General features: G+C 40.2%; 2 protein-coding genes across 3 annotated transcripts; both read left to right on the top strand.

Annotated features, from left to right (window-relative positions):
- The first annotated feature begins 360 nt into the window (after positions 1 to 360).
- Positions 361 to 11,004, top strand: gss (glutathione synthetase). Its single transcript, XM_071927573.2, has 13 exons — positions 361 to 465; positions 1,007 to 1,148; positions 2,166 to 2,311; positions 2,586 to 2,661; positions 2,991 to 3,130; positions 3,348 to 3,464; positions 5,355 to 5,435; positions 5,715 to 5,792; positions 5,940 to 6,009; positions 6,758 to 6,952; positions 7,751 to 7,832; positions 8,442 to 8,631; positions 8,930 to 11,004. The coding sequence occupies exons 2-13, from the start codon at positions 1,017 to 1,019 to the stop codon at positions 9,051 to 9,053; spliced, it is 1,431 nt and encodes a 476-aa protein (XP_071783674.1). The 5' UTR covers positions 361 to 465; positions 1,007 to 1,016; the 3' UTR covers positions 9,054 to 11,004.
- A 1,626-nt stretch (positions 11,005 to 12,630) lies between these two features.
- LOC139933490 (glutathione synthetase-like) lies at positions 12,631 to 23,492 on the top strand. 2 transcript variants are annotated; one of them, XM_071927590.2, is made up of 12 exons: positions 12,631 to 12,765; positions 13,041 to 13,186; positions 13,637 to 13,712; positions 14,911 to 15,050; positions 15,384 to 15,500; positions 15,859 to 15,939; positions 16,103 to 16,180; positions 16,467 to 16,533; positions 17,921 to 18,115; positions 21,690 to 21,771; positions 22,182 to 22,371; positions 23,213 to 23,492. In XM_071927590.2, the coding sequence occupies exons 1-12, from the start codon at positions 12,631 to 12,633 to the stop codon at positions 23,334 to 23,336; spliced, it is 1,431 nt and encodes a 476-aa protein (XP_071783691.1). In that variant the 3' UTR covers positions 23,337 to 23,492. The 2 variants fall into 2 exon arrangements, with proteins under 2 accessions (XP_071783691.1, XP_071783692.1); XM_071927591.2 differs by having other exon boundaries at positions 12,634 to 12,765; positions 13,685 to 13,712.
- The last annotated feature ends 3,246 nt before the right edge of the window (positions 23,493 to 26,738 follow it).

The following is a 26,738-nucleotide window of genomic DNA, read 5'->3' as shown; positions in this document are numbered from 1 at the left end:
ACGTCATGGTGACCAAGTATCAACTCTTGGGCACAACATACTATTGTGTAAAACGTGCACAGAAGTCGACATGTAAAGCCAGACCTACTGCACCAGCCACCAGCACCGATTCATTATGTTTATTCAACAAACTATCAGACTGAAATCAGTTTCAAACTTGCTGAATCCAAACTAAAACTAAAGCTAAAGCTAAAGCTAATGCAATAGTTTAGATTGTGGTGGAGTATCAATTTGTGTTTTCAAAACTACAGATGTAAGTTTTGTTACTTCCGGTATACGTAATCAAAGTAGTGAACACTGATTGGCCTACGTAAGCACATGGTTGTGCTTGAGGTACGAGGCAGAGGAGGTGTGTGTGTAGTGTGTAGTGTGTCAGGTCAGATTGATTCAGTTTCAGACCCAGTACAGTCTTTATAGAAGGAGAGTTTTGCTATTTTAAGGAGGATTCTTTGTAGCGTTACGGAGGTAAGAAGGGCAGCTCAAACGGTAACCTTATTCAGTTAATGGAAATGTAGGCATTCTGCTTGTGAATCCCTCGGAGCAGAAAAACAAAAATTGGTGAAACATGTTAGCCCAAAGGTACGTAGCTAGTTAGCTAGCTAGCCACTGGAGGTTAGCCGACAGTGCATGTTGTCAACTGAAAAGCTTATCAGTAGGCTACTAGTGACCCATTGTAGTATTACACAAGAAATCTATTTGTTTTTTTTATTTAATCTTGTATCGTTACTTTTTCGTAATTTTTGTATTTATCCCTTCCTGTAAAGCACTTTGTAGACTCTGCTTTTGGATAAGTGCTGTGTATTTATTTATAATTATTATTTTTGACTGTTATTGTTCAGAGTGTCATTATTATTTGCTAGGTAGCCCTTGAGACATTTTAGCTAATTTCATAGCAAACTGAGTATACATATTTATGTAAAAATCATGGTAATACTGCATTAGGATGTGTTCCCCTCCAACCTGTTGTTTGGTGTGTTTGTGATTTTGACTATTTGTCATATCTCAGGTGAATAACAATGGCCCAGGGGATACCAGAGGAGGTGTTGATGAATACAGCACTGATAAAGGACTTGGCGGATGTGGCAAAAGATGCAGCTCTTCTACATGGCGTCTTAATGCGGATTAAAGAAACCCCCAACTCATCAGAGGTGAGAGGTGACTTTCCTGATTTTCATGAAGTAGCCTAAATGTAGCACCGCCCTCTGTGAAACGCATTCAGCCAAAGGAAAACTTGCCTGCATAACTTACCTGCACAATCAAATGCTTATTATGATTGATAGGATTGGGCTGTGTCTTTCCAAAATGTGCTATCAAGTGATATGCCAGACACCACTGGTCTGATTTTGATTAAACTTGGTTGAATGATGCATCTTCATCATGAGGTCCAGCTTCTAGGATCACAGTTGTGTATTGCATGAGCATGGAATTTATCTGATGTGATGAACAAGACTAGATTGCACTTGTCCAATTAGAACGACTGGTTAGTTAAGAGTAAATGCTCTAGGCCTGTTCATATCTACAATCTGCCTGCAGCTTGAGAAAGCAGTAATGGGAAGTTAATTTACTTTCTATGACTAGAGAAACATTGTCTGTAGGATTGCTTTCATAAACCAGTATGGGAAAAAGTCAGTTGTAGCTGAACTTTTGGGCAACAGCAACCATCAACAGCGAATCATGTATACGTACAAGCGCTGCAGTATGTCCCGCTGAACAATGAAACACCATTGCCATTACAGCTAACAATCAAATTGCTTAAATCGGCCACCTAACAGTAGTGCAGCAAAGTTGTTGAACCTAAATGCACAATAAGGAAAGAGCATAACTGAGTGTGCATTTTCCTGATTTGACTAATTGGTCCGCAAGAGCAAATGAACCGAGTAGTAGCCAGTGAGAGGGAAAGAGATACCAGTGAGCTGTTGAGCCAGTGCTGTCCAAACAGACATGACATACAATGCAAAGTCATGCTAGGAATTTGTTGTGCTTTGGGAGAAGCTTTGTGGATAGATCTTTATCAAGCCTGTGTGTGCAGATGAGGGATCTGTGGCTTAAATGTTTGTTTTCATTCCCCACATGTCACATAAAATGCTTTGATGCTCTTACTATTGGGAAGATTTTTAGTTTATTGGTGTCAAAGTTCTTTTGCGCACCTTTGTAATGTTTTTCAGGTGGTGACCTACGCTCCATTCACACTCTTCCCCACGCCTGTGCCCAAAGCTGTGTTCCACCAGGCTCTGGCAGTGCAAACTCACTTCAACACGCTGGTGGACAAGATCAGCCAGGACCCAGACTTTCTGGAGGAGGCTCTTGCTAGGTAGGATATGAGCCTATGAGCTACTGTGACCTCCCAAGCAGTTTGGAAATGGGTTCGTTTGGCCATGCAGTGTAGGTTCAGATTGCAGGACAGCAGGGCTGGACAAAAACTTCTCACAAAGATCATCAAAAACAAAGACTTGACTCGTCTTGTGTCTTCTCCAGTATTTCTCTCTTCCATGATTGGATCTATCTACATATAAGCTTCATTAATAGAATTGAGCAGCAGTGTAACATTTTGATAAAATTGTTTTCTTGCCTTTTTTTGTTCTTAGCACCATTGCAGTGGATGATTTCACTAGGAGGCTGTTTGGTATCTACAGACAGACCCTGAAAGAAGGAAGGTCTCAGGTATGTTGGTGCAAGAGAAAACAGACCTCTTTCAGTCTTTAATATAAAGTACTCAGCCTTACTGATGCTGGTAATTAGCTACATAGCCAATTAGTAATTACTTTTATCTAAGAGGTTAAAAAAAAACAATGTCAGACCCCATACCAAATATTATTGGCTGATGTTATTATATGAATTTCAGCAGTACAATAAAAAAAACATCAATAAGCCTAGTGGAATAGTCGGCTGTTGACCAAGTAATTGATTATTCTGGCCCATCCCTAATCAATAGCCTTTACTGTTATTGCGTTAGTAGCAGTGTAAGTGGGAATTCTGTGTGTTCTCCCCAGTCCATTGTGTTGGGTCTGAACCGGTCCGACTACATGCTGGACCAGAGACAGGATGGGACTTCTTCTCTGAAGCAGATAGAGATCAACACCATTGCTGCCAGTTTTGGAGGTCTCTCCTCAGGCATGCCAGACGTCCACCGGTCAGTCAATCAGCATACCGGTTCTTCCCATACATTATGTCGCCTATTTAGTTTGGGTCTTGAGATGTGATGAACTTGACTAAATTTTGTGGACACCATTAGAATTAATTCTGACTTGTAACAAATCACTAAAGATGTTCTCTTCCTTTCTTCTTGTCCTCCCTCTTTTCCTCTCCCTATTCTCTACTTACGTCTTCCTCGCCCTCCTCCTCCTCAGACACATCCTTAAGGTGGCTGGCCGGCTGGAGGAGAGCCAGCGTATCCTGGACAACAACCCTGCAGCAGGTCTGGCCAGGGGGCTAGCCAAGGCCTGGGAGCTCTATGGATCAGAGAGGTAGGTATTGAACAGGTCAGATGAATTAAGCATTGTGGAACGACCTGTCAGGTTAACATTCCCTTATGCTTAGAGATAAAACAGTAGAGGGGACCCCGTCATAGAGAATTCCTATTCTGGAATGGAACCATATGGCAGCCATCTTACCTGGGTCCACTTCTCTATTTTCTGTTTATCGCGTGCAAGACAACTGTGTAGAATGGCACCAAACATTTCAACAGCTTAACTATGTGAGCTAATCATGGTTTTAAATTATGTATTTTATGATGGTGCATTTATTTTGCAGAAACTATGAATCCCTTTTTCAAGAAGACTTAATAAGTCTCAGATTTCTTTGGTATTCTGAGTGGTTGTATTAAGAGTATAAATTGAATTATGATTAAAAAGTAGTTTTAATGTAAAACCTTCTGAAATGATCTATTTTTGTGGCAATAGACAGACTATGTTGGCAGCAACTGAATATCGCCAACACTGAAACACACCTAACAATACACACAGATACAAAAATAGACAAAAAAGGCCAGTGTGATTTAATGCTATTCATTTTATTTGTTTATTTAACCTTTATTTAACCAGAAAATAGCCTCATTGAGATTAAAAATCTCTTTTTCAAGAGTGTCCTGGCCAAGACAGGCAGCAGTACCATTAACATATTACAGACAAACAACATGTAACATATTACAGAAAAAAAAAAGTTACAATCACACAAATGAATATAAGAAATCACACTCTGAGACAATAACAATAGCAAAGGATAGGCAAGTCAACATTGAGTCTAAGAGCACACAGGGGGAAACAGACTAACTAATTAAAACATCGACAACCTGATGTGCCCGCCTCCAATTCCTTCAGCATAGCTTTAAAAGCACCTAGTGAAACCAGCTCCCCGAGCTTTAAGTCATTCTGCAACAAATTTCAAGCCGTGGGAGCAGCGTACATGAAAGCCCCTTTCCCCAGTTCAGTACGGGCTTTGGGGACAGATAGCAAAAATACGTCCTGGGAACGTAGACAGTAACTTCCAGCACTTTTCTGGAGTATATAAGTGCATAAGTACGATGGAAGCAAACCAAGAATTGCCTTATAGACGAGGATGATCCAGTGGTTAAGTCTGCGGGTGGACAATGCAGGCCAACCAACCCGAGCATACAGGGAGCAATGGTGAATAAGAGCTTTAGCATTAGTAATGAACCGCAATGCTTCATGGTAGACAGTATCTAATGCATGAAGGCATTGAGAAGATGCATGCATGTATATAACATCTCCAAAGTCAAGCACAGACATAAAGGTAGCAGCAACCAAACTCCTTTTAGCCTCAAAAGAAAAGCAACACTTATTTCTAAAGTAGAAACCCAATTTCAGCTTCAGTTTTTTTTACAAGATGCTGGATGTGAGGCTTAAAAGAGAGGGAATCGTCGATTAAGATACCTAGATATTTGTATACAGATACAGACTCAATCTTATTGCCTTGAAGTGTAATAATAGATGGAAGGGTCAGTGGCTTTTTCTTTGAATTTGAAAACATCATGAATTTTGTTTTATCAGTGTTCAAAACAAGTTTGAAGGGTGTGCTGAACAGTATTAAAAGCAATTAATAGTGATTAGTGTGACAGCTTTAAGCAAACTTAAGTAGGTGACAATGGACAGTAGGCCCTAATGTGCTTTTTTTTTTTTTTAAACTTAATTGGCATGACAAGATTAGCCTACGAAAAACTGGAATGATAATTTTAAATTTTGTTAAATTTGACTTGCTTAATATTAGTCGTAATTATGGCAGTTCAACAAGTTTTCCACAGTTTATCCAAATGTTCAGTACAATGTTTATGTTGATTAAGCAATAACAGAAAAGAAACCATTGAGAGTTTTTGACAGGAGCAACCCTTGTCATTTCAGAGCAGTCGTCATGTTCTTGGTTGAAGAGGGCCAAAGAAACATCTTCGACCATCGATATGTTGAGAATGAGCTGTGGAAGCGGTAAGTAATGAATACTTGAGGGCTATTTTCCAAGAAGTATCAGTCACCCAATGGTCTACATCCTAGTAGGTATATTTACATGGTAAACGTATCCAAGTCTGAAACTTTGATGCCGTTTGCCTTTCCCTGGCATCCACTGTCCAGTTTGAATTTACCTTACTGCACTTTCAGTGGTATGAAAGGTTTGACCATCGTGAGATAGGACTGTATTGTGAATGGTATGCAGTGGTTTTTGTCACAAGCTGAGTAAACAGTGAAATTATGTTAAATGTGTTTCAGAAAAATTCCTACAATAAGAAGACGGTTTCAAGATGTGGGTAAAATGGGGTCCCTCGATCAGGACAAGAAGCTTTTTGTGTAAGTCTGATTTAGCCTGTTAAAAGTAAATCATAGAAAATCTCTTCTTATAGACACAATAAAACCATATGTTGAACATAGCAGTAAGAGATAATTATAAGAATTATCAGTTGTATTTACTGTGCATTTATATGACATTCTTTTCAGAGATGGCCAAGAAGTTGCGGTGGTGTACTTCAGGGACGGCTACATGCCTCAGAGTTACATCTCTGAACAGGTCTTGACTTACTTATTTTAACACCTTTATTCCTAGATCTAAAACACTGAGATTGTCTGCAACAAGTTTTAGATGATTATGTTGCGAAGCCTAAAAGACACAGAATTGTGCTTTATGCAGGCAACACCAAGTTTTAGGTGCACTTAGTAGGCAAGGGAATTAGAAAATTGAGAACTACATCTACTAATACATCACTTCAATATTTACAAACATTACCATTGTAAACAATACTGCTACAGCTTCAAGATACTTAGAAAACTCATGTTTATCTATCACTTATTTGTAGTCATCCAGTTTAAGATACATTTTTCAGTTCAGTCAAAACATAAAGAAGAAGATAGGCCATGAATCATGCTGGGAAATAAGCAACAGCCTCCAGCCAAATGCTTGTAAAAGCTGGCTGTGGCTAGTATGTTTATCATAGTAATCACCCATTATTTCTATTCTGTTTTAAAAAATCTTAAATACTGATAGCAGCTGATGAATTTTGGGATTTACTAGCCACTGTGGCCTGTGAACAAAACTGTTACATTCCTGTAGTAGCCATGATACATGGACAACATTTAGAAGCCAGGTGATTGGGCAATTTTGCCAACAGTTATGACCAATGGTGTTTTTTGAAGTCACACTCTTATTTCGTAAGGATACTGTTTGATTTTTATTTGACATTCCTGATATACTTCACAACGCTTCACGTGTATCCTGGCCTTCACTTCATTTTTTTATTTTTTACCTACTTAACCTGTAGAGTTGGGATGCTCGTCTTCTCCTGGAGCGCTCTCTGGCTGTGAAGTGTCCAGACATCGGCACCCATCTGGCTGGAACCAAGAAGGTCCAACAGGAACTGGCCCGACCCGGAGTTCTGGAGAGGTTCTTCCCCGACCAGCCCCAAGTGGTGGAGCAGATCAGAGCCACCTTCGCTGGCCTCTACACTCTAGACATGGTGAGGGAATGACAACATACTGCAAAAGTGTTTCACCCCCTTTTTTTCTTTTGGAGTGGTGGAAAAGCCTCTTGAACAACATTTAGAACGCATGACACCATCTTGGTAAGTTTGTGATTAGAATGAAGGAAAAAGGGTCTGTATGATTTAAGGTTTGACGTCAGTGTTAATGTAGCTAACAGTTGTAGGTGAATGTATACGATAGATTCTTGAAAAGTAGGACTTTGAAATAGAAAATAAGCTTGCTTAAATCGTAGCAATGTTCTCTCTTTAAGGGTAGAAAGGACACTACAAGGGTTTCTGGTTCTATCAGTGTTTATTCTGCACCATTTCATCAAAACAAAGCAAACAATGCATAACTCAAGTTCTCTGGGGGCTGTCGAAAGTCATTCTGGGAAATGTAGGAAATCACTAACTGAAGTTGAATAGAACTGGACGAGGCAGGTTGAGGGAAAATGCATACAACAAAAAGGTAAATTACAACATTCATCACAAAATAACTCCTGGAAAGGATTGAACATCACAGGTTGATGATATACAGTGTAAGAGTAACTGAGGGTGGACTTTTACTTTAAAGGATAATTCCCATACTGTTATAATCCCTCAAAACCTACTTTGTATTGACAGTGTTTTGGATTGTAGACATTCATAATCTGCTGATATGTCCTGGCGTGGTATCCTTTTTTGTTATTTAGCTGTACATTTTTCCTTTTTAATGAAAATCTTGTGTACACCAGTCTAGTCTTTGTTTTACTGTTTTCACGTTTGTCACTTTACTGTCCTTGTTGTTGCCTCCAGGGCCCAGAGGGTGACAAAACGGTGGCAATGGCTTTGGCTGCACCAGACCAGTTTGTCCTGAAGCCTCAGCGAGAGGGAGGAGGTACTGTTATAACCCTCTTTATCATATGGAGATTTCCCCATGGCTGCCGAATACTGAAAGGAAATGCCTTATTAAAGGCATGGATTAAAGTTGGGGTGCATTTTCTTGGCACTAGATGTCACTGAATGGTTTGAGCATGAAAATGTAAATTTTAATTATAAACCACTGCCATATTGGTCACTGAGAGCAGATTCTGGAGTGGTGCTTTCCACAGAGAACCGCATCCTTAATGATGGAATAGTCCAGTGCCAGACATCTTCACAATCTATGCCAAGGTGCACTGGAGCTGTTGTGGATGTTCCTGCTGGGTCAGCACCCTAAAGCACAACTGTGTTGGAGTCTGTTATTTTAGCAGTTACCTCTGTGAACAATATGGAGAATTGTAGAGTTTGTTTGGGTGTACACATTAAAGTTAACCAGCTAACTAGGTACTGGTGTATGGGGATGTCCTCCCATGTGGGTAATATTAATGGCAGAAATATGGGGTCTTTACACGCAGTGTCACTGATTATGAACAATTTTTTTTCATGTGGTGGCACAAGTGATAACATAAGTATTCCTACAACATCTAAAAGTCAGTCTCATAAATAGGTAACGTAACTTTTTTAGGTAACAACATCTACGGATCAGAGATCTGCAAGGTCCTGGAGGGAGCGAAGGGGAGTACAGAGAGGACGGCATATATTCTGATGGATTTGATCCATCCCAGCCCTGTAGACAACTACCTGCTGAGACGAGATGCTCCGCTCCAACTCTGCAAATGTCTCAGTGAACTGGGAGTGTTTGGAGCATATGTCAGGTACATAATCATTATACTGGAATAAAATATATATATTCATTTACTTGTCTGTCTGTCCATATATCCAACTGTTATATCCAATTTAATCTTATTTTGTTGGAAGGCAACATGAAATAAGTTTGAAAGTGAATAGACCCTCTACCCTCTTCTTCCTGGTGGGATTCATGCAAGATCTCAATGTTAGAACAGTTTTTCCATGAAAGAAATGTCGCACACACGCATTTTGCTTTTCAACTGTAACATGTTTTGTGAAGATTTACTGGTCTTAGCTCCTATTCCTCTCTGTGTATCCTTACAGGCAGGGTGAAGACATGGTGATGAATGAGTGTGTGGGTCATCTGCTGAGGACCAAGAGCACAGAACACTCTGACGGGGGCGTAGCGGCAGGAGTGGCTGTGCTAGACAATCCTCTCCTTGTCTGAAAACTTACACTGCTACCTGCTGGACTCTAACTAGAACTGCACAAATGGACAACAATCAAATCAAGTTTGCACTTTTGAATCAGACTATACAACTTTGGGCGCAAGACAAGTCAAAAAAAGAGATGCTGAGCAACGTCGGTCCAATATGTAGTTTTGGGACAAATTCATGAGATAGAGGTTGGTGTTGCAGATACATATTCTAATTTTTTTTTACCATGTTTGCATTTATTTGAAAGTTGACAGTGGAGATAGACAGGAAAGATTAGGTGAGAGAGAGGGGGATCACACGCGACAAAGGTCCCAGGCTGGATTCGAACCCGGGACGCCCATAGACACATATTCTGAAATACAAGGTGACAAGGCAGGTTGAGGGAAAGTGGCTATAGCAAAAAGGTTAAAAATGACTGCTCTTCGTCACAAAATAAATCCTTGAATGCATTGAACATCACAGGTTGATGATATATAACAGTGTAACAGGATTCGAGGGTGGATTTCTCCTTTAAGCCCATTAAGACTAAAATGTTATGGCTAGTACTACAGGTTCAATTAATCCTCAAAGCCCTTGTAGATAAAACCTCCATTCCTCCAGGGGAATATTCCTGCTATGATAGGTGATACAGCAGGCAAATGTCTTTGTATTCTTTCTACATGATGTTGGCCAGTTGCCTATATTGCCTATATTAATGATTCCCAAAGGGTTCGTTAGGCCCATGTTCATTAAGACTGCTCAGTGTTGTTAGTCAGAGAAAAAGAAAAACTTAAGTGTCCATTGACAAATTTTTGCTGTTCACCATCAACTGGTTGTTTTGATTTTATTGTTTTGATTTTATACTTTTTATCAAGTGAATTACTAAAGAGTACTGCTCATAGTTTTTCTTTATGAATCAGACACGAAGCAACTAAATGTGTGATTGAGAAAACGTCTTGTGACTTGTTAATGCTGCGACTTGTTGATGAAAGAGCACATTCATCAGTATCCTGAAGACAATGATGAAGTTGATACAGAGTAGAAAATGCAGAACCATTACTATCAATCCCTTTGGACCAAAAATTACTGCTTGATATGTTCAGTGAAAGAGAAAGCTATTAAACAATTTCATTAAACAATTTCATCTAGGTAGGAAATAGTAGTACATGCTAGATATTTTTAAAAGTTGAAGACAAGGCATTAAGATTTAAGCTGTGGAAGAAAATAGAATTGAGTAAATAATGATAGAGATGCCATTGTTTATAAAGCAAAAAGCTGTATTTAAGCTCTGTTTAATCAAGTGACCAACCACATCCCGCACTTAAACTGGACTAAAATCAGCCCCATACGTCATCGATGAGTGAGAATTTTCATTTCCCCTTACTCTCATCACTTCTCTTCCTTTCAGTATATACGGTACTTCTTACCTGTCCTCCCTATTCATGTGTCCCACCACCCTGCTCTGGAGGGTGGGTGTCGCACACAGCCTCGTTCTCCGCCCGAAACCCGACACATCCTAGATATTCTCACTGCAATCAAGCCAAAAATAAATTACAATTTACATTTGTTCTACCTAACCATTCATGTTCTCCACACTAATCGTTGAATTCATTTGATGAAGCAAGAGCTTCAATTGGTGACAATATAAGAAATAAATTTTCATGACCTCAGACTCTGCCTTTTTTTCAACATAAAAGATGTTTTCTTGAGTTAAGTTTGAGAACCATTGATCTAGGATGACATCAGGTTAAATGAAAAAGCAAAGTGTTCCTCTCTTTGCAACTCAAATAGGTGTGCATATTTATGTGGTGTTGATGTGCAGGTGACTGTATTATGGGGTTAGATTATTCTCATAATTGAATGCAGAGAACAAGATAAATGTGTCTAAGAAATAAGCAAGGGTAACTGCAAATGTATTTTCCCATGCACAAACAAATAACTCAAAACCATCACCATCATCTGAATAAATGTGATACATTTTGCAGTGAAAGTACAGGTCTGTAGGAGTGTTTTGACATAGAACTTGTGCACATACAATGAAAGGTGACCTGTGTAGTGTTTAATCTGTGTAGCCTATGTAGTCCAAAAATGCCAAATCTCTGTTTAAATGTAGAGGGGAACATTCAACTAAATGATAACACCAATTCATATCATGGAAAAACATTGTACAGATTGTATAGTTGCACTTTGTTGCTTAATTATTTGTTTTTTTGTGCAAAAAGACGTTTTTTCACGTTTTTTCAGTCAACATTTGAGTGTTGTGGATTTCTAGAAATTACGCTTTTATTCTGAAAAAATCGCACCGGAAGTCGTATTCTTATTTCAACTGGCGGAACACAGCCGCGGACATCACAGCCGGGGAACGACTTCCGGAGTTGTCTTCTTGGGCACACGCACGCCGCACGCTGGCGCACGCTGAGAGAGGAGAGAGGGGGACGGTAAAAACCAGTAAAAACCCGCTGTTAGCGTGAGGGAGCCAGGGTATATTATTTTGGGGTGAGCCCTCACTGCCCTGCGAGTTTGGAACAATAAAACGCCGTTCGGCATGAAGTTGGGATACTCGCCTCAGTCATCATTTACTCTCTGGGAATTGCAAAAAATAACGGAGAACCCGCGACTACATTACATTAAGAGCGACGAAGGGAAGGAACGTAATTTCTTTTGGGCTGATCTACTTTTCTTTAGAGAAAAGGTGATTTAGAAAAAAAGTTAAATGCTACATTTTTCGTTCAAATTATAGAATTTTCTGAATTACTCCATGAAGACGTAACTGCCATACACTGCCATATCCACGCACATAAGCTCAACACAGTTCAATATGAATTCATTATATAGGCATATATCAAAGTTCGATGTATAGGCCTACATATCTAAGATCAATCAACACAATGCCTAATACTATAGCTCATATTGACTCTGGTGCCTCGGGTACCACTCTGTCTGGAGAGTGGCACATTGAGCGATATCTAAACTGAAAAAAATAAAAAATACCAGACCATATTCTTTATCATAGAATCTCCGAAATGTACAGTAGGCTACTCTGCAAAAGGCTTAGGCACATATAAAAAAAAATCCATGAAGCGAAGATGAAAAAACAATAAAATGAAAGAAAACAGAAAACAATTAAATAAACACCTAAGACAACATTTATATTAAAAATCTAGGGGGCCTAAGACTTGCACAGTGCTGTATATCAATTTAAACGCCGCAGAACGGTGTTTGGATGGACTGAGTTCTGTCCGCTCAGCCGGTGTTGAGCTGGTGTCAAACTGCAGCGTGCTTTAAAGTTTCATCCATTCAAGTTCTGTGGTTTCAACCTATAGAGCAGTGCATCAAGTCTTTCTGCCCTGTGATCTAGTGTTGATTTTCTCTTTAAAGTTTTGTATATAAGGGAGGCGCCCGCACTGATTGTATTACAGATATCAGCTGTCGGTTTCGACATGAGAAGGCATTTTTACTTTCATTTGAAACCAAATCTATACATGGAGGAAATCCTTAAATAGCCCTCTTTTCATTGGCTTGATCTTTCACTTTGAATCAAAACTGAACGTAGCCTATATACGGATGCTAACTAGTTAGTAGGCTATCTTTTCGACTTTCTGGGTGGGAATGGCTACAGATGAAATGCTACAAGGGTTGATGATAAATCCTGAGAGACTGAAGGCTTTGGCGAATGAAGCAAAAGAATTTGCTCTTCAACATGGGGTTGTAATGAGGACCGTGGAGACACCCAATTCATCTGAGGTAAGGTTTGTCGTTATAGACCTAAGTGATTCATAGTGACACCAAGTCAGGTGAATATGTCCAAAGATGTTTCTGCTTATTCTTGTTTATAACCGTGGTGGTACTTGAGAGTGCTGATAAATGCCTGATGTTCACTTTAAAAATAAGTTATATTAAAAAAACATAGATGTAATAAACCAGTGTCAATTTCACCTCCTTTTGGAACTTGGTTATAATGCACTGATGCGATGCTCGTCATGTTTTTGGCTGTAAATACATGTGTGCTATGGTTTCAGATGGTGACCTACGCTCCATTCACACTCTTCCCCACGCCTGTGCCCAAAGCTGTGTTCCACCAGGCTCTGGCAGTGCAAACCCACTTCAACACGCTGGTGGACAAGATCAGCCAGGACCCAGGCTTTCTGGAGGAGGCTCTCGCTAGGTACTATAGAGGGAATGATGATGTCAGGACTACAACTTGGACATGGATTAGCCTTGAAGGTCTTGACTGTGAATTCTGCCTTTTCCATTAGTCTCCATGCAAATTCTGGCCAGTGAAGGCAGTTTTGCATCACACAGGACTGAAAAAAATGCACAGCCACAACATAGTGTGCAGGTAAAACTTCTATAGAATCAGAGATGATTTATACAAAGGACACAAAAAGAAGCGGTTGCAATATAGGAGGATCTTTTTTTGGTCAAGTGTAGTGCAAAATTGTGTTCACTGGCCAGAATGTGCATGGGGTCTAATAGAAAAAGGATAACAGTCAACAAGACCCTTTATGCTTTTTATGTTTTGCCAAATTTAATTTATATTGAGGTTTAACACAAATCGATTCCAATAGCGACGGAATGAAAAAAGTGCATAATATGATGTTTTTCCACTTCACAGTACTGTCCAGGCAGACGACTTCACAGCTAAGCTGTTTGACATATACAGACAAGTTCAGCAGGAAGGCAGGACTCAGGTAGGAGTAACATATAGGATTTTGTTTTAAGAATGTGACTGGAATGTGAAAATACTGGTCACATAGTATTTTCAGTAGCCATAGAAAAAAAGTGAAGAGTGAAAATCGCATATTTCACTATGACATGCACTGGTAATATTTTCTCAGGATGCACTATGCCAACACTACGGGCCATATGTGTGTGCCATGTTATTTTTACAATGGCATTATTCTTTAGATGGTTCGCCAATAGTAAAAGCCTCTTAAAGCCACAGTATCGCAGGCGATACCAAAAAATCATGTTGTCTTTGAAACATTACTGTGTCTCAATAGTTTGAGCTAGAGTGATGCCTTTTTTGCACCTGAAACTACAGATTCTCAGCTAACTGGCAAGCCCAATATAGTACATGTGGTCATTTAGATTTCATTTCGAAAGTAACGCGTAAAGTTGTAAAAAAAAAATATATATATGGACAGGTCGCTAAGCTGGTTGGCACATGGACTTCGCCCTATCTTTTATCAGTCGATTGTAAGGCCTGTTTCCTGTGATAAAGCAGCGGCTGCATCATCTCCTTATGGGAGATGTAAGTATGCCGCGAGGTCATGATGTTCCTTTCTAGCTGAATGCACGTTTCTCAAGATCTGGACACCATGTTTTCCGTGCGTAATGATGCGCGCCGACAGTTATATCTTGGAAGCCAATGATTCACGCAGTAACCAATAACCATATATATGTATATATATATATACATATATATGGTTATTGGTTCACCAGTAACCAATAACCATATATATGTATATATATATATATATATATATATATATATATATATATATATATATATATATATATACGTATATATATATATATATATATATATATACATATATATGGTTATTGGTTACTGCGTGAATCACCCGGCCAGACTTCTCAGCAGGTACGTTTAGCTTAGCTGTTTGCATTTATTCTTCTAGTTGTCCTTAGTATGCCTCTGTAGTCCAGTGGCTTTGCTGTGTGTTATATACAAATGTGTTGCAGTTTCTGTCTCCCTCAAATGGTCAGAAAAATCGCTTATTGCAGCTTTATCATCTCCTCCTAGGCCGTTTGTCCGATTGCCACCAAACTTTGTCTTGGCCACAACCTGCAATTGCAGCTTGCGGCTGTTTTTCTTTCTTGTGAGATTAGGACTTGCATGTGAATTCTGTTTATTCTTTCCAGTCCATTGTGTTGGGTGTGAACCGGTCCGACTACATGCCGAACCAGAGAGAGGATGGGACTTGTTCTCTGAAGCAGATAGAGATCAACACAATCTCAGCTGGTGGTTTTGGTGTCTCTGGCCTCCTCCCTGTGGTCCACAGGTACTTTAGGATGTGCTTTTGTAGAAGTGGTTTGGTACTACTGGTTGGCAATTTGTTGAAATTTAACCAAGGGGATGGTGAGCAGATAAAGTGTATGTTTCTATTACATTCACCCCAAATATTCAGCTATTAAGATGCATTACATTTCTGTTTACAAAAGGGAATGCCGTCCCCTCATTCTCAATCAGTTCACCCGGTGTACTACACTCTTGTGTCATCAGTGGGGTTTTATTTCCATTTATACTAGTGGTAGAGATAAGGAACCAAACTCCATACTGTGGGCTGTCCAATCTCATGCAAAACTGAATGGTAAAATGTTGTGATTCCCATCAGGCACATCCTGAGGTTGGTTGGTCTGCTGGAGGAGAGCCAGCGTGTTCCCGACAACAATACGCTTGCTGCAGTAGTCAGAGCATTAGCCAAGGCCTGGGAGCTCTATGGACAACAGAAGTAAGTGTAGTGATGGTACAGAGCAACATATCTGACACCAGTGTATCAAAACTTGTTCAGAAAGGGTGAACATCTCATAGCTATGAAGTATTGTAGGCTTCAGCTGATAACATGGTATGGGCAAACGCACATTAAAATGGACCAAGTCTAAGTCTCTAAGTTGATGATTTCTTGATTTGATGATTTCACGATGATGTCTTTGTTTTGTTTTTCTTGATTTCTAGAAGTGATACATTTAATGTGCTGATGAGCATGTACAGTAGGAAATGCATTACCTAACTAAAACCGATTGATTGCTCCATTGACTAAATGATAATCGGTAACAAACATGTTTTTAAACTTGATTCTCTCTCTTCAGGGCAGTATTTATGTTTCTGGTTGAGGATGTCCAAATTAGCAAACTAAGTCATCGTTGCATTGAGAATGAACTTTGGAAAAGGTAAGGGCAATGGATTTTAAATGTTAAGTTGTTATACTGTACCTGGCAACTTGTTAATAGAATTAGGGATTGACCCAGCCCTTCATGTACTCTGAACAGCAACAGTATATAAGAACATTTTAGACTTAGGATAAGGAAAGCAACTTTTCTTCTTTCTGTGCAGAGACATTCCTGTTATCCGAAGAAAGTTTGAGGATGTGGTAAAAACAGGATATCTCAACGAGGACAAAAAAATGTTTGTGTGAGTATGCTTTTATTTTAACAGCTGTGAAAAATACAGAATTGAATTACAAATGGGAGGGAGCTAAGATTGCGGTATGGAGAGGGCTAATTCAGAACCTGTTTGCTGGTCACCCACTACCAACACATTCTTTAGCAGGGCAACTGGTCACAGGTTTTGAGCCTTACAGCAATGTTTTCTAACCATTTCGTCATCCTATAACATCTGACACTTCTTTTAAACCTGCTGAGGTTTAAAAGAAGTGTAACCCTAACCCTAACCACTTCCTCTCTCTCTCTCTCTGCAGAGATGGGCTGGAGGTAGCTGTTGTGTACTACCGTTATGGCTACGTGCCTAACAACTACAAAGAACAGGTATCATTTTCATATTCACCAATTCACATTAACAGTTTTATTGTTTTATTTATTTATTTGAACAGTCAACTGATGAGCTTTCATAAACTGCGGTTTATGAATAAATTGCATTTGAAAAAGTAGCTAGCTGTGTGCATAGATAGGATCATTCGCTTGTTTAGATTGCATGTGTCAAACACAGTTTGGGCTGCCACAAATTGTGATCCAGCCTGCCTATAAAACCTGGTTGTCAATTCATTTTGGCCTTCCTACTCTAGGCCAGAAGATTATCTGAGATGGGGGTCATTGGGTTCACCGTTTTAGGCAACAATTCATCAATGAAAAAGGGATTTTGCATTATGGGGAGTAGTAAAATTATGTTATAGAGCTCAGGTCATTGCCAAAATGAAGGAAATACCAACATAAACAAACACCATTTGAGAGGCAGTTGGCAGCTGGGACCTGTTTGACTGGACATTGAAATACAGTAATTTCCTGAGGATGCTGTCTGTGAAGAAAACAATTGCTGATGACAATACAGATATCAACAAAATCATCACTCAATGAGAAATTTGCATCTCAGACAAAAGAGCAAACTGCTTGTACAAATGATGATACCTTTTAGCTTTTTGGTGATGCTGTTTGATGTTATTTTATTGATGCTAGTGAATACTGAAGTGAAGAATGAGAAACAAGAGGCACTTGAAACATAACCAGTTATGCCAATGAGGTGGATTGGAGAGAGAGAGACATGGTAATTGCTATCATAAACATTTTCCAAGGAAATGTTTTGCATGCATTTATTTTCAGAAGCAAGTAGTTTTCTTTATGAAAACAGAGAATGTAAGAATTTCATGTGGTCTAGTGCTTATAGCTTGACTTTGGGGACCACTGAATTTAATGATAAGATTTGCGTGGCATTCCAGACCTTTTCAATGAAGTTCTGTGGTATTATTTTTAAATATATTCAACACACATTGAATAACTGCAATAGTGTATCACAGCTGACATTTTTCTTATAGTTTCTGCAGTTCTAAATATAAGACTACCACATAAGTTCACTGATAAGGTCTGAATTATCATATAAAACCTTTTTTCTCTTTTAATTTTCTTTCTCCCAGAACAGTGTCACAGCACAGCAACATTTAACAAGTCATAGTTTCCAATTCGTTTTAAATATTTGCAAGATGCCTGGTTTTATTGATTTGTATCATGACAACTGTGATCTCTGCTTGCATACTTTAAGATTCAAAACAACTGCCAACCCTTAATTACTGATTTACTGTAACTGTTGCTTGATTAGTAGTCTAAGTATTTTTAACTTCCTTCCTTCTGTCCTTCCTTCCTTCCTTCCTTCCTATCAATTCAACTATGGGTCATTTCTGACATATATTCATGTTTGGTGTAGAGTTGGGAAGCCCGCCTGCTGATGGAGCGCTCTCTGGCTGTGAAGTGTCCAGACATCGGCACCCATCTGGCTGGAACCAAGAAGGTCCAACAGGAACTGGCCCGACCCGGAGTTCTGGAGAGGTTCTTCCCCGACCAGCCCCAAGTGGTGGAGCAGATCAGAGCCACCTTCGCTGGGCAATACACTCTAGACATGGTGAGGGAACGACACATACTGCACAGGTGCTTCACCTGGTGGAAAGGCCTCTTTAGCAACATTTAGAACACACAACACCGTCTTGGTAAGTTTAGAGTGAAAGGAAAAAAACCAGAATCTTGAAAAGTAGTACTTCCATATATAAAATAAGCTCTCTGAAATGTCTTTCCTTGTCACTTAAAATTCCAATTTGAACTCCCAATTGGCAGGTCCATATCTTAATAAACATACAGTTTATGTTTATGTACATATTCCTGGGGAAAACACTGATGCTGTTCCAGTCTGTGCTCAAACATCCTCTGGTGTGTTTTGCCAGTGGTCATTTTAATGCGTTTGTCACAGAAATAGAATGAGCATAATTTGACTGAATGTAATTTTGGATTCAACATCAAATACCCAAAGGCAAACAAGTAGCACATACACAGATCTTCAGGACCAAGTTGACTATTCTCAATTTCACCAATTTATTTTGGCCATGTCAACAAACATGCTAAAGTTTCGGCCCAGTGGCCTTCATCAGAGCATGGAAGAAATCCCTGTTGTATAGGTGTTGGCAGGTGATTGGCTTACAGGGTCACATGGTAATTCATTCAACAAGGTCCCATAAATATCATCCTTTCTAACCACATGACAATACTAAAACGGGTGAAATGGCACACAACTTAACAACTCTTACTGAGGTTACAGTTCATGCTCTACCATACAGTTCTTGTTTCCATAAACCTGTTCTGAGAAAGCATTTCAAGCTAAAATCATCATTTAGTCCAGCAGGTGGCAGTGTTGATATCCAGTACATCTCCAAGAGAGAGTAGTTTTGACATGTTGTCCCTCTGGCTGGATGAGTCACATGTTGAAGTCCAATAAAGTGCAGAGTGGCTGGAGAGCTGTGGTTGGCTTCATGATAGTGCTTGGCTATGGCATATGGACCCTTTTCACAGCAGCCATTTTGATGTGTCATAGTAGAGTAAGTAAAGTAAAGTTTATTTATATAGCACCTTTCACAGAGCAAAGTCACAAAGTGCTTCACAGGTGTAAAATAGTTAAAATAAGACCATCAAATAGTAAGAAACAATAAAACATAAAAACAAAGGACATAAAAACACAGAAATACAGACACAAGAGGCTAGACAAAGGCCAGTCTGAACAGATGAGTCTTTAGCTGCTTTTTAAAAGTGTCAACAGAGACCTCAGATCTTAAGTCCAGTGGAAGAGCGTTCCACAGTTTAGGTGCCACAATTTCAAAGGCTCGATCACCTTTTGTTTTGAGCCTAGAGCGAGGGACGACCAGTAAGCCCTGGTCAAAAGACCCAAGTGACCTGCTGGTAATGTAGGGATGGAGTAGGTCGCAGATGTACACAGGTGCCTGACCATGCAGGGCTCTATATGTGATTACAAGAACCTTAAATTGAATCCTAAACTTGATGGGAAGCCAATGTAAGGAAGCTAAGATGGGTGTGATGTGAGACATCCTGCTGGACCTGGTCAACAGCCTTGCAGCAGCGTTCTGGACCATTTGTAGACGATCCAGGGATGACTTGCCAAGGCAGGTGAAAAGGGAATTACAGTAGTCCAGGCGGGATGATATAAAGGCATGAATAATCATCTCCAACTCAGCTTGTGACACAACAGACCTGAGTTTGGCAATGTTTCTAATATGGAAAAAACATGTACGGGACAATGTATGGAACAATGACTGAGTAAACACAGGTGTACCTAATAACATTAATGATGGTGGCAAACCTAAATGGAATAGAACCATCATTAATGTTATTAGTTACACTTTTGTTTACCCTGCTATGACACATCAAAATGGCTGCTGGGAAAAGACTCCATTCCATGTTCCCTGGCCTGTACAAATAGCTGTTTTATGTTCTGTTGCGCGGACTTCCTCAAACGTATGTACCAGCTTGTCTCTGATTGTTGGTGCTCGTCAGAATGATAGGAGAGGGTTCTGCTTTTAGTATGTGTCAGTGTTTATTGATTATGTCCCGGAGATTCTGGTGACAGTGATTGAATCACAGAACTTGAATGGAAAGAATGGTCCTTCCATTGTTTGTCATGGTAAGTTGGCTAGTACAGCATAAAATGGAGACTATGGAAATTTAAGGGTTAGTTTCTATGGTGAACGCAAGTCTGGTCATTAAGGCCATAAAGTGTGTCACGCTTCTGTTTGCAACAAGGTTAACGTAGCATTGTCATGTGCGTCTCTCGCTAGCTCTTCTTGTCAAAATCAGCATAATAGCATAATCAAACAGGTACCTTTAACTTAAAGCCTCTCAAAAGCTATATACAAACGTAGCTTAGTCTACCTTTAGTGGAGAAGAAAAGTTAGCGTTTGCTAACTTCAAACAGCTAACGGACATCGGCTGAAACAGATTAACTAAACTATAACCACTTCCACTAACTGCACAGATGTCAAAGCTTTTGACTGACTTAAAAAGACAGTAGAAACTGGTAAAAGAGCTCCACCTAGTGGAGGCATGACTGACAACTTAATTCAGCTGCAACTAGTCCGTCCCTGGGGATGTCCACGCCACAACTACGTGCAGCCTTCCGGGGATGCGCGCGCCACAACTCTGCGCAGAATTGCCAAAAAGGCGCATAAAGAGCGTAAATTTGGGAAAATGGAAAAATCAGCTCCGTCAGTCCCTGCCTATGCCAACGCTCAATGCCCATGTGCAGTTTGAGATTGATTGGCCAACCTGTTGAGGAGCAAAATGGATGCGGACAGACGGACAGAGTTTTCCTCATTCTATAGTAGGATAGTAGGATGCCAGCTTTCCACTGCTTTGGTCCTTGCTGCAAACCTCTCACCTCAGCGACTTGCCGTAAATAGGTTTGTACAGAAGCTACCTCAGTGCTACACGTAAAAACGGCCGCCACTGACTATCCAGGAACGTTGATTTGAATGGGAAAGACCGTTCTATCCTTTCAAATTCTGTGGATTGAATTCAGTTGTGAAGTTTATTCTTTTCAGTCCTTCAGATGTGACTTTGGACTTGAGCAATTCAAGTCTTGAGGATGTTAAAGCATGGTTGTAGGCTTTATCTATTGTAGATGGAGGGTAATTTATTTCATAAAATCTTGATTTAATCTCCTCTGCCTTACATTTGAATTCATACAGTTCCGAGCAATTTATCCTTAGTCGTAAGAACTGTCCCTTAGGTATGTGTTGTTTCAAATGGTTTGGGTGGTTGCTGTTATAATGGAGGATGGTATTGCGTTTCATGGGCTTCCTGTCGATGGAGGTATGAATGCTTCCGTCCTGGTGTTTAGAGATAGTAAGGTCCAGAAAGTTGATAGGGTTGAGGTTACTCCATTGTGAATTTTAGAAAAGAGCTAATTCACATGTGTCTGAATCATGAATTTGAGTTCTTCCATTGTGCTATCAAACATCAAGACATCTAAAAAAAATTCCACAGTTGTATCTCTGTTCTGAATGGATTTTTGTCCATGTTGTAGAATACCTCTTGCTCCCAGTGTGCCACCACCAGGGATGCATAGGCTGGAGCAGCCGCTGTGCCCATAGCGGTCCCCTTGATCTCTAATTTTTGATTCTTTTTTGATTTTCTAGGGTCCAGAGGGTGACCAAACGGTGGCCATGGCTTTGGCCAAACCAGATGAGTTTGTCCTGAAGCCTCAGAGAGAAGGAGGAGGTAAGATGACATCAGCATATTCTCTAAAACAACTAGAGTACCAGGCGTGCCCTTGGTAAGAAAAAACATGCGTCTCCACATCTCCCCTCCTGACCGGAACCAATCCAATATGTTGGAAAAGTCTGCTGATTTAAGCCGTTTTGAACTCAGTGGTTTTTTTTTTTTTTTTTTTTTTTTTTTAAAGCAAACTGTCTCCCATTTGAGATGCTCTACTTGTCCATTTGATAGTGTTCCTTAAAGATGTCTTTGATACAGTGACTCCTAGAATTTACTCAATTTTAAACAGCTCTCTGGCCACAGCTACGTTCCCCTCTAGTTTTAAGACTAATTTACCAACTTATTTAATCTAGTATTGTGTCTTATAATTGCCAACATTAACACTGCTTCATGTCTCCATTCTACTGTTTCAGGGAACAATTTCTTTGGAGAAGACATCATCAGGATACTAGAGGAAGTCAAAGGTGACAAGAGGAGAGCTTCTTATATTCTGATGGACAGGATCCGTCCTAAAGTAGAACACAACGTCCTGCTGAGGAGAGGTCTACCGCTCCAACTCAGCTCTGTCTGTTACGAGATAGGAGTTTTTGGAGCCTACCTGAGGTACAGTATATACAGAGGCATGCATACTAGTGTATGAATATTAAAAAGAATTAAAAATTAAAAAAACAACTTCCACATGCATGTACACAGTCACATACCGTTTCTCTACTCATTATTGATTGAATGATTGATTGAAAAGTAATCATGATCAAGATGTCTTACATTTGTACTTAATCTTAAAGGACTACTCTGACTTTTTGGGAGTTTATGAGAGGACTGGTACCAAAATCATCTGTGTCTCTGGTAGATAGCTCTGTCTGGTGTGCATGCTAATCCTTTAGCATATGTTCAATTATCGAAGGTGACTAGCATTATCCTAAAAATGAGAACTTGGAGCAGCTGGATTGTTAGTTCATTTTAATGACACCCGTCTACGCCTGCCAGGCTTGTTTAGGGTATTGGTAAAATAGACATAAAATTCAGCAAAAGGAATGCACTTTCAATACCAGAAGATCTCTCTTCCCATGTGACTTCCTAGCGAGCATAGTTAGCCAGACAGCTAAAGTTTTTACACTGTTGATTCTTAATGGACTTCACTAATGATGACGTTTGAGATTTTGTTTTCAGAAGTTATGAATCTACAGGCCATAGAATAAAAAACAATACCAATTTTGGATTAAAGGTTTATCTTCATCTTTTGGATAATGCTAATCACCTACAATTAGCTACTTAACATATTGTATGCTAAAGCATTAGCATGTACATCGGACAGAACTACTCACCTGAAAAACAGAGATAATTTTGGTACAAATCTTCTCATCAGATTTTGGGTGACAAATAGGCCAAACTCCCCAAAAGTCAGTGTCGTCCTTTAAGGCATCATCATTTTATCTCCATACAGGCATGGAGGAGAAATGGTCCTGAATGAAGCTGCTGGCCACACTTTGAGGACAAAGAGCATTGAACACAGTGATGGGGGTGTATGTAGTGGAGTGACCATATTTGACAGTCCACTCATCTACTGAGCGCTACCTGGCCTGGTGTGCAATATCAAGTATCACATATACTGTGGAGTGCTATACACTCCCAAGAAGGAACACAAAGTTTACAAAAAATGCCATGTGATGTGTAGGAGTTACATAAATTCAGTTCATGGCATGAAGGGAAAGACGATGGAAAAACATAGCTACCAATGTCTTAGACTTAGACTGACAAATTAATTTGAATTACAAGACAACTCACTTATTTTCCTTTTCATCTCAGCTGCCTTTCTTAATATGGAACAAATAGGGTGTAATTTATTTCTACTATATATATATATATATATATATATATATATATATATATATATATATATATATATATTCATATGTGTACTTGGAGGCCAATCTTTGAAACTGTATTTTGTTGCATTATGATAAAAGATGCCATCATTTTTTTTAAATATAAAACAGATATATAGATTTTTGTTTTTTTACCAAAATGCAGCATAATGCAGTTCCACAGATTGACCACTAAGGGGAAGTATAACCAAAGGCATTTTCACATAGAGGCCATAAGATCAGTGGCGTTCATGCTAGGGAAATAGGGCAGTGGGTTGTCACACTTTTTCTCTGGGGAGCCGCAGTTCAAAAATAGTGTTTCTTGTTACTCAAAATGTATTTTGCAACATATATCAGGTTTTAATTTAAAAAACTTTTTTGAGAATGTGTAAACTTCTTGTATTGTCATTGTATTGCACTATGTGGCAAACCCCACAAAACTGGTGTTCTGGCATTTAAACAAATGCTGAATTGCACTAACAGGGCAGCACGGAGACGTAGCAAATCCAGAGACCATCCTTCAAACGGAAGACCAGGTTCAAGCCCCTGTTTCGGAGGCTTCCCTACATCACTAATGTATCACATTATTGGTAATGGTACAAATAAATTTTGCTTCGTTTGGGATGTACAGTGATTTATATTTAACTTAATTGCTCCAGTGTATCAGTAGCAAACATACAGAGTCTAAGACCTTTGACCATTGAGTTGCAATGTACAACTCAAACTGACTTGAACTGGAAAGTGTGTCTAAACTGTGAAGGCAAATGCAACCTGCTCATAATTTCATAATATGTCATTAGGCCTATTCTGATATGACCTCTGTGTGTGATCTGGAGGACTATGGGAAATATTTTTCTGTCTTTCTACCTGTGAAACCGACACTGTTTGGTTTGACCTTGATGTCAACCCTCCTCGCTGGACCTCAGAGTGAGTGTGCGTGCGTGGGTGTGTGTTTGTGTATGTATGCCTTTCATCCTCGTGATCAGTGAGCTTTGTTATTGATCCCCGAGTGCGACACATTCCAGCGAGCGGTGGAGTCACCAAACAGACACGCGGGTCACTCTCACTGAGGGCCGTCGACACCAGACGAGCCCGGACAGGAAAACGCTGCGGCATTCTTTGTTTGACATCCCGGAGCACAGCGCGGCGTCGGGATTCCGCAGAAAAATACCTCTGTGTTTTGTTCCCCGAAGCAGTCGCCCTGGGGAGAGGGTGAACGGAAGGTTAGCACTGTGAATTTTGGCACTTCCCCGCAGTTTATGTATTCCAAATTTGTATTGGCTCAGTGCCTTCTCCACGTACGCCACGCGCAAATGAATATTATGGAAGTTCAAACAGTTACAGACTTGAAAGGCGCTGAGAAACACTTTTGTTGTGGTGAGCGTCTGTCACCACTTTTCACTTTTACTCTCTGCCAGTCAGTCTCTTCCCATTTGAGCATTTACGCTTTCATTCATACTGAGCGCAAAGGCTTCCACATACAAATCATTAGCAAATGTCAAATAAGGCTAATGGTGTTGGAAAATAACAGTCTTCTGATGGATAGGAATATAAAGCCACGCTCCAGCTGATTCAGTGCTAGTTCACATTCACGGTTTCCATGTTATTAGTTTCATATGGTCAGGCTCGGGACGGCTTGAGCGGGGATTAGGTGGGGCCGGCATTGCCCTTGTTCGCAAAAACGACCAAAAGCCTCCCCGTTCTTGCAGACGTGGCACTGAGAATCTCTTTTCCAAAATTTCTAAATGCAGCTTTAACCGCTCACAATTCAGCTCCAGACCAAACGTGTGATCTAATAAGCCGGTTACACAAGCGTTGGCCCAGTTAGCCGTTGACCTCGCTCGCAGTGTCGAGCGCAGAGTGTGTGTGTGTGTGGCACGGGCAGAGCCGGCGAGGCTGGGTTTGGAGAGGAGAGCCGGGATATGGGTCACGGCAGGCTGGAAGTGGGTCACAGTCACCCTGCTCTCCGCCGCTCTGGCTCCGCACAAGGAGGACGGTGGATAGACTGGGATATGGATGTTTAATCTAAAACAGCTTCTCATAAATGTGTTTCCCCATGTTGTGTGTGTGTGTGTGTGTGCTCATGCTTTGGCACCATAGAGAAGAAGTACGTCACATCAGGGACTACCACGGAATCCTAGGCTGTTTTTTCCTTCTTGCAGTACATCCTATTAACAAGAATAGCTGGAAATAAAGCAGCGCTGCCACTGACTGGAACAAGTGTCCCCCTGGCTCTCATTGTACCCTCGCCACACATCCTCTATTAAAACCACGGCTCCCAACTTCCCATTGCGGTAACGCTGTTGCTCTTCCTCGCTTACTGCCAGAAAACCTTTGTTATATAAGCCAACAGCTGACCTCAGCCCACCTCTCCTGCCTTCTGTCCAGGAACAGGGAGAATTACCGGTATGCCTCTCACAGCGCTGCCAAAATACCTCGCTGATGCACAACAACACACCGGTCACCCAATTAGTCATGTTCAAATTTAAAATTAGATTCCAACAGTGTTGTGCGGGAAATCCTGTGGCAAAATAAGACCTGTTTTAAAGTCAGATGGGATTTGCTATCAGTGCATCAGCGTCATTTACAACCTGCCAACACACACACACACACACACACACACACACACACACATTATACACAAACATCCTCACAACATTCATTACTGAACCTTGACCTGCTTCCACAGCCAAGGCCACATCTGTTGTGGGTGCAAAGTGCAAAAAAAAGTAACTGCTTTGCACCTGTGATGTCAAAGAATTTTATTCCCCATGCGTCAGATCTACTATATTATATTGGGATATTGCTTTTGCACTGAACACAAGTAACAGTAGAAAGCTAGAGATGAACTGTTTGAATGTGGCGGTACCTGCCTTCCCACCACATTTACAATACAAAGAAGCACCGTCCAGGCTTACAGTTGGTTCACCTTGTTTCATATCCAACCCAGATATGTGACAAGATTTAAACACATTCAGGGTTTTTTTTGCAAATGATTATACAAGTCTACAGAGTGCAGACCTCAGTGCACTTTTCTTATGTAATTAGCCTTTGTGGCCCGCTCTGCCCTGACAGATTTGACTGTAGTGTCCATGTGCTAAGTGA

The sequence above is a fragment of the Centroberyx gerrardi genome, chromosome 14 (genome assembly GCF_048128805.1).
Source record: "Centroberyx gerrardi isolate f3 chromosome 14, fCenGer3.hap1.cur.20231027, whole genome shotgun sequence".
NCBI lineage: Eukaryota > Metazoa > Chordata > Actinopteri > Beryciformes > Berycidae > Centroberyx > Centroberyx gerrardi.
The sequence above is the reverse complement of the archived record's forward strand: the minus strand, read 5'-3'. Positions and strand labels throughout refer to the sequence as shown.